The sequence below is a fragment of the Ursus maritimus genome, unplaced genomic scaffold, assembly GCF_017311325.1.
Source record: "Ursus maritimus isolate PB19 unplaced genomic scaffold, ASM1731132v1 scaffold_2, whole genome shotgun sequence".
Classification (NCBI taxonomy): Eukaryota; Metazoa; Chordata; class Mammalia; order Carnivora; family Ursidae; genus Ursus; species Ursus maritimus.
The window spans coordinates 5480454-5488444 of NW_024424452.1; the positions used below are offsets into that span (position 1 = coordinate 5480454).

At 63.4% G+C, this 7991-nt stretch overlaps 2 protein-coding genes across 2 annotated transcripts in view; one reads left to right on the forward strand and one right to left on the reverse strand.

The window, feature by feature from the left end:
- Positions 1-479, forward strand: part of LOC121104064 (class A basic helix-loop-helix protein 15-like) — a 1993-nt gene extending 1514 nt beyond the window's left edge. Inside the window, exon 2 of the mRNA XM_040636544.1 lies at positions 9-479. Coding sequence (XP_040492478.1) covers positions 9-410 — 402 coding nt within the window. The 3' untranslated portion in view covers positions 411-479. The remainder of the gene's footprint in view (positions 1-8) is intronic.
- A 2378-nt stretch (positions 480-2857) lies between these two features.
- Positions 2858-7991, reverse strand: part of TECPR1 (tectonin beta-propeller repeat containing 1) — a 24648-nt gene continuing 19514 nt past the window's right edge. Inside the window, exons 19-25 of the mRNA XM_040634774.1 lie at positions 7690-7746; positions 7020-7200; positions 6569-6704; positions 5645-5737; positions 4894-5000; positions 4646-4765; positions 2858-4448 (exon numbers count right to left, since the gene is read on the reverse strand). Coding sequence (XP_040490708.1) covers positions 4287-4448; positions 4646-4765; positions 4894-5000; positions 5645-5737; positions 6569-6704; positions 7020-7200; positions 7690-7746 — 856 coding nt within the window. The 3' untranslated portion in view covers positions 2858-4286. The remainder of the gene's footprint in view (positions 4449-4645; positions 4766-4893; positions 5001-5644; positions 5738-6568; positions 6705-7019; positions 7201-7689; positions 7747-7991) is intronic.

The window sequence follows — 7991 nt, forward strand, 5'->3', positions numbered from 1 at the left end:
GGGCGGAGGGCGGGCGCCGGCGGCCGGGGCCCTCGGGGCCTGGTGGCCGGCGGGAGAGCAGCGTCCAGCGGCGCCTGGAGAGCAACGAGCGGGAGCGGCAGCGCATGCACAAGCTGAACAACGCCTTCCAGGCTCTGCGGGAGGTCATCCCGCACGTGCGCGCCGACAAGAAGCTGTCCAAGATCGAGACGCTCACCCTGGCCAAGAACTACATCAAGTCGCTGACCTCCACCATCCTGACCATGTCCAGTGGTCGCCTCCCAGGCCTGGACGGGCCGGGCCCCAAGCTCTACCAGCACTACCAGCAGCAGCAGGCGGCCGGGGGCGCGCTGGGGGCCACTGAGCCCCAGCCCGAGGGCCACCTGCAGAGGTACTCCACGCAGATCCACAGCTTCCGAGAGGGCTCCTAGCGCCCGGCCTGGGGGTCAGCGGCCGGGCCCGCTCCTCCCGGCCCTGCTGCCTCCGTGCCGAGAGCCCCGGATTGGTGGTGACAGCCCACGTGGACGTGGCCCCAGCGGCTCCATTTTCCCCGAACGCTCAGCTGGCTCCGTGGAGCACACCGTGGCCTCTAGGGGACAAGACCAGTGAGTGGCCTGGTCCAGGCCGTGGCTCTGGGCAGCATGAGGCCCAAACCTCAGAGGTCCCAGGACCTGCTTTTTAATCGACTAGGCCACAGTGGACAGGCCTTGGTAACTAAATTCTCTTCACTCCCAACTCCCTCCTGAGGCAAGGGGATTCCAGGAAAAGGTCAGTTTTGGTAAGTTTCCCCAGTTCCTGTGGAGGCCCTGGGCCGGGAAGGCTCCTCCTCCAGCCTCCGTTGTGGCCTCCTCATTCAGGGTAAACTGAGGCACAGAGCAAGCAAAGCCTGCGGCCATGGAGTGTGGCTAAGCTGAGATGATGGATGCGTGTAATTCAGCATGTGTCAGTGAGAAACCCCCAAGCCCCTAGAAATACTAATCCGATTACCTCAAATTAATTCTAAAGGGACCTTGGCAGGAAGAGCGGCTCGGACCTTTTCCTGCCTCCTGCTGGGTGGGGGCTCCTGACTGTGGAGGGGCACGCAGCTGGCGCTGCGGGGCTGGGGACGGGCCTGGGGGGAGGCTGGTAGCCGCAGCTCCCCCTGAGCAGCGTCCCTCCGCATCCCACCCAGGTTTGCTGCTTGCCGTCATACTGGCCACTGCCGGTGCGGTGGCGGAGGGCGGTTGGTCTGGCAGCTTGAGGGTGTTCTTGGGCCCCGCTTGGAGCTGCGGGCCCTCAGGGCTGTGCGGGAAGGAGCCTGGGGTGGCAGGAGCTCCCCTCCCCACCTGGTGCTGCTCCTTCGAGGCGGGCCTGGGCAGTTTGGCAGTCCCGGCCGCCTCAGGCCAAGCTTCCTTCTGTGGGGACAGGCTTGGCGACTTTGCTCTCAGTGCCCCCTGGCATCTCTCCTCCCTCATCCTGTGCCCAGCTGGTATGGGGAGGGGACAGGGCAGCCTTGGCGGCCTCAGGCAGGAACCCCAGTGACAGGGGCTGTGGCGAGGGTAGGGTTGGCCTGGCGTATGAGGCCAGAGCTGTCCCCGAGGCGCGGGGGGGCCAAGCCCCTCCCGGGTGGGGGCCCGAGCAGCATGGGGGCAGGGCTGCCACAGTGGAGGGCCACCTCGCGCCCTCCCGACCCCGGTGGTCCCGGCCCCAGCCCCATTGCCAGGCTTGGCGTTAGGATCAAGGACAGCAGGCAGCGGCCTCAGAACAGCCATTAGCCACATCGGTCGTCACTTTCCGGGTGGGACACTGGCTGGACCCTCTGCAGGCCCCGTGCCAGTCCCTCCGGAAGGTGGCCCTGGGAGGCCTGGTCTGGCCCCGGCCATCCTTCGGCATGGTCAGGTGGGGACCCCACGTGCTCCTGGCCTGCCCCTTGGAGGCGGCCACTTGGGAAGGTCGGTGGTCATGACATTCCACCGGTGGGAGCCGAGGGACTGTTGGGGCCCATGCTCCCTGGGGGTGCCCTGCTAGCTGGGACACACATAAGGCCTGCAGAGCCCAGTGCACCCCCAAACTTGCTGAAGGAACCGCAAGCTGAGCGGAAAGCACCAGGAGGGGGAGCGCCCAGCAGAGGCTTTGTCTGGGAGGCCGTGCCCGATGACCCGTGGTGGTGGAAGGGTCTGTGGGTCACCACCTTGCAGAGCTCCTTCTGTCCCAAACTGGCACCTGCCTCCCCTCTGCTTCCCAGAGGGTAACCTGGGCTCAGGTGTCTGGTCCTTCTTCCCCCGTGGCCAGAGGGCATCTGCACACTCTGTGGCCACGACACAAATCATCCTTAAAGGTCCCAGCTGAGCTTTGAGCTTCGGGGTGTTAAATACGCGGGGCTGGGGAGGGGAAAGGTCTGGTGATGGGCCAGTGAGGCCTGCTGCTGGGCCTGCTCCCTCGGCGCTTGTCTTGGGCCCGCTCCCTCGGCACTTGTCTTGGGCCCTTCTGCCCTGCAAGGACGTCCAAAGCCAGCAACCCACTGGCCCCGAGCCCTGCCACCTGGCCTGCGCCCGGGCCTTGCACCACCTGCAGACCAGACCTGCGTGAGCTCTGGAGGCCGAGATCCCTATGGACTGGAGCCGAGAAACCAGAACTTTGACTTTTCTGTGAGAAAACCTACCTTGGAACTGAATGGCCAGTGCCCCTGCTGTGATTGTGGTAAAAATGTTTCTTAAGTGACCCAAATTTGCTTTGATTTCTCCTAACGGTCCCTTCAGAGTACTAATGAAACCAATGCTGTGTCACAGAACAAAAATAAGAGATCCTACCACGACTGCTACTTTGGCCCCAGGCTGGACGGTCATGGGGAGCTGCGTTTCCATCACAAGGTAGCAATAAAAAAATAGCAAGTCCTTTACACTCTGGTGTGAGTTTTTATTGAATAAAGCATCCAAGGAATCAAGACGGTTCGGTGGTGCTGAGCAGGTGGACCGTGGGCGCTCAGCAGCAAGGACGCAGTCGCCCAGCTACAGACAGCGAGTCACCGTGTAACGGCAGGTCACTGCTGTAGAAATAACCCACAGTGTCCATCCAGAGACAACCCGACAGGTGTGAACACCCAGGACGGCGTCCCCAACCCGCACCCACACGTCCCAGTCGCACCTCCACAAATCCCGGCAAATGCAGAGACCATCAGGCCCCTCCAGCGCCCTCGTTCAAGTCCGCCTCTGCCGACACGCCCCACCCTGCAAGACGGGGTCAAAGGCACAGCTGACCCCTCCTGATGGGAATTCTGGGGAAGGCTGGAGTCAGTTCGTTTTGTCCCCAAATGAGCAGAGGCCAACTTGGGCTCTGATGGCCTCCAGGCAAAGCGTCTGGAAGCACATCTGCACTTCACCAACTGGGGCCATAATCACATCAGCAGCAGGAGAGAAGGGGCGCCTGGCTGGCTTGGCTGGTACAGCCTGCGACTCTTGATCTCGGGGTTGTGGGTTCGAGCCCCACGTTGGATGTAGAGATGACTTAAAAATAAAATCTTAAAAAAAAAAAAAAGCAGCAGAGAAACTGCAGGACGGGAGGTGCTCTCCTGCTGGCCTGGGGGGAGGGCTCCTGCCCTGGCGTGTAGGACTTGGGGCTACGGCCGGCACACCCCATGTCCCCACGGCCCCTACCGCCTGATCAGACACAGAGGGAGCAACCCCCAATCCCACAGGGGAAGGCTGGCTGGAGGCGGATGCCAGGAGTTCTACACGCGGACAGCTTCCTGCAGCCGCGCTGGGGGCTTGTGCCCACCCCGGAGAAAGGCAATCCTCCCCAACCTTTCCTTCCAAGCTGCCAACTCTTGTTGAACTTTTGAAATTAAACCGTATTCTCGCGTCTGGCTCTGAAAAAGCATCCCAGAACATGGCAAAGTGGCCCTGAGCCCCACAGCCATTTTCTTTGGGGGGGAGGGGAGGCTATGCCTCATCTGTCTGGGGACACCGGCGGGGGGAGTGCAGGGGGTTGTGGGCTTGGCTTCCCTGGGGCAGCATTCCTGGAAGGCTCCAGGCTCCAGGTTTCCATTCTGGAAAGGCGGGAGGCAGAGTGAGGAGGGACAGGTGGGAAAGGCCGGGGTGAAGGGGCCCCCAGCCCGCTCCGTGGCCCTCCTGGCAGACGGGACACGTGTGGGAGCATCCACAAAGCTTCACATTTCTGGGCTGGTTCAGCCAGTGCCTCTGAGGTGGCCGTGACCTCAGGCCAGGTTCCCTCCGGGCTCCACATTTAAGAATGGCTCAGACGGGAAGGCTCACTATCAACCCTGATCCTTCACACCTGCATGAAACCTGCTTCAGGTGAGGAGGGCAGCGTCAGCAGCAAACAGGGCCGTGGGCCTCATGCGGGGCTCCGGCCACCCTCGAGGGCGTGCTGGGGAGGCGCGGCTCCCCACTCCAGTCACTGGCTGTCTCCTGGGACCTGCTCTTGAGGGCTCTGGTGGCATTGGCCCGGACGGTGATGTGATCCCAGCCCCCCTGGAAGGAGAGAGCCTCGTCACCCATGGCTGCCGCAGGTCAAGGGGAGAGACTATGCTTCCAGACTGTGGGAGATCAAGGACCCTGGAGGAGCTCTGTCTGGGGCCTCCCACCCACCCTGACACCAGGTCCCAGAGCATGCGGTGTGACCACACCGCCCCGGGCCAGGTAAGCCGCCCCGCATAGGCCTCGCTCACCCCAATGCCGTAGTCCCAGCCCTGCCCCTTGGGTTCTCGAGGCTGCACGCCTGTGCGATGGCACACGGTTCCCCGGCTCAGGCCATGGCTCCCTGGGACCTTGTTGGCGATAATCCAGACCTGGAACACAGACCTGGTGAGGGCCCAGCCCCCAGCTCTGGGACTGGGGGGAACCCGGAGCACCCCAAACCCCCAGAGCAAGGGTCTGCCTTCGGCCCCCCGGTCCCCCCCGCCCCGGGCACCCAGACCTGGTCCAGGGGCCCCACGGACACTCGGCACACGTTGTTGGACACATGCTCCCAGCTGGAGCCCTGCGGGTAGCTGGGCGTCACCCCCTGGCGATACCACAGGTTCCCTGGAGAGAGAAGGGCCCAGAGTGTTGGGACCCACTTCGGGGTCTGGCCACAGAGACAGAGGAGGCTGTCCCCACACTTCCTGGGGCTCCTGCCGACCCAGGAAGAGAAGCTGGGGCCGGAGCCAGCTCTACCCTCGCCACACTGGACTCCACCTGAACCTCATAATCGTCCCGCTGTGCTGGGCTGGCATTGCCAGGCTCTCTCTACGCATGAGAAACGGAGGACAAGGAATTCTTTAAACAAATACAGAGAACAGGGCCTGGACTCAAAGCGCTGGTTCCAGTCCCGACTCTGCCCTTTTCCTCGCCTTGCTCGTTGTGACGACAGCCGCAAAGCAGAAAAGGGAACTGGCGAGGGCCCTGCCCGCGGTGGCCCAGCCGGGTGACCTCTGCCAGCCCCAGGATCACACAGCATCACGCAGCCGGGGCGCTATACCCCCCACGGAGGCCCGGGCAGAGCTGGAGCCCCCGTGCTCTGCGCAGCTGGGGAGAGGGGCTCGTTCGGAGGCTGACGTCAGGCTGATGGCCTCTCACGGCGGCTTATGGTGCTCTTGTGTCAGGGACCTGGGGCTGGTGAGGGTCTCGTCCCACTGGGGGCTCAGGGAAGCCCTAGTCTCCCCTGGTGCCCATCAGAGACAACTTGCCATTTTCGTCCAAGGCGTATACTGACGTCTGCCCCACCGACACCTGCTTCAGCCTCTGCTTGGGAGGAGACGGGATGTGGTACCAGCAGTCACCTGCAGTGCAAGCCGGACTTAGGGTGCAGCCGGGTGACGCCGAACCTGCCACCCCATGTGCTCGTGGACCACGTGGCCTCCCCTGCAGCTTGCAGGCCACGCACACATGACAGGGCCCGGTGTGAGCTGAAGGCCAAGCAGAACAAAACCCCCAACACCCCACCTCGCCCCTGGCCCTCAGAGCCTGTGGCGGGTTCCAGACGGTGGGGTCCAATGGGGTGATCTCGGAACAGGGACACAAGGTGCTCAGCCCGCACGCGGTGGCCAGCCCGTCCTGGGGCCGCCATGTACAACCACTGCATATGTCCCCTCCCCTGTGTGGAGGGCAGCAATGTGCAAGCCACCATGCATCTGAGCACCCCTGGGCCACACGCTGTCTGGACATCTAACATCCAGCCAAGAACAAGCCAGCATGGCCTGCACGCCCGGAGAATCGCCAGAGCCGTCAGTAGGCCATGTAGGGCCACCCCAGGAGGGCATTCTGACAGGCAGGATGTGCGAAGTGCCCACAACCAGCCATGCCCCAGGCTAGAGGCCGAGGCTGGTGAAGGGCAGCTGCGAGGGACCGCCCCGGCCCCGTCACCAGGATGATCACCCCCAGCCAGTCCCAGCAGGAGGGGACACGGCCTCTGGGGAGTCCTGGTTCGGCCCGAGTGCCTGGCCCACAGGCAGCACTCACTCCACGCTGGTCCAGCTGACCTGAACACGAGGACACCTGTCTTCCTTCCCCCCCGGAAGCAGAAGCACATGCAGTCTCGCTCCGACCAGCCCCAGCCCCTCCTTGTCCCCACTCACAACTGGCAGGGATCCTTCTGGAGGGGCGGCACTCACCAGCCGGTTGCGTGGGTGACACGGAGCCCCGGTAGAAGGCGGAGCCGTCCCTGGCCACGGCCCACACCTGGTGGCAGGCCCCGATGGAGACGGAAGTGAAGGGCTGGTCGGTGCCCACGTGCAGCCAGGAGGAGCCCTGGGGATGGGAGCCTGGAGAGTCACTGAGAGCTGCCGGGGCCCAGCCTCTGCCCCTCCCCCTGCCCCAGGTCCCAGTAGCTGGCAGCTCCGCACGTCAACCTCACCCTCGGTTCCAACTGCCCACAGAACCTAGTGACCCCTTCAGGCCACATATAGTGTCCACCAGTCCCAGGGACTGTCCGGGGCAGGCCAAGGCCTGAGCCTAGCTGGACCTCAGTCCAGAGTTCTCTTCTGGGAAGAATCTTCCAGAACCCCAAGAGGGCCAAGGGCTGACAGGTGGGCAGGTCCAGAGCCCCAGAGGCAGGGTGCTCACCGCGGGGTTGAGCTCCGACACGCCCAGGCGGCACAGCACGTCCCCCTTGTCGCTGACGGCCCAGAGGGCGATGCTGTGCCCACTTCTGTCGGCACCTGGGCTCTCTGGGATGATGGACACGTCCCCAAGGGCAATAGGGGCCACCTCCAGCCAGGGCCCACTGGTCACCAGCTTACATTTTCTGCACAGTGGAAGAGAGCAGAACCCAGGGGTCTGATGCTATGGCAGGCCACCTGTTCTAGACGCACAGGCAGGAGGCTGCAGACGGTAGCAGTGGGCCGCCCTTCAGCCCACACGGCCTCCGAGGGCCTGGGGGGAGGGCCAGGACCACCCCCAGCGCCCAAGTGGGCACCCCTTGCCAATGGGCAGGAATGAGGGGCCCGGAGAGGCAGCCCCACCCTGCCCTGCCCTGCCCCCAGCAAGGCCTCCCATCCCGACCTGCCTGTCCTGCTTAGAGCAGAGCCAGTGACATTTCTCTTATTTGTTCTTGAAAACAAACTTCAGAAACCAGAGAGCGCTGGGAGCCCAAGGGCATTTCCTGGGCTGACATTTACTTTGATTCTCTCCCCCCCTCTGCTCCCTCGCTTTTCTTCCATGGGGACTGGCTCAAGAGGGCCCTGCAGGAGGACCAGGCCCACAGCCCCAGTTACCATGTCACTCCTGTCTTTACCTGGCCCAGCACCTTCTCCTGACAAAATCCTTCATGGTTTTGTACCCATGGTACGAGCTGCAAGAGAAAGAAGCCGAAATCAAGACCACTTTGTGGAGGTTTCCAGAAAGGGACACTGTGCAGGCACACACATTCTTTTTCCACTCGTTAAGGGCAGAGCCTCCATGTGAGCCAGAGTGGGCTCCACAGGCAGCAGGCCGGGGTCTCTGGGGCGCAGGTCTTCCCGGGGTCAGGGTCTCCAGGGGCCAGGATGTGGAACCTGCCGGACCAGGGGTTCTAGCCAGGGGGCTCTGAGCCCCCCC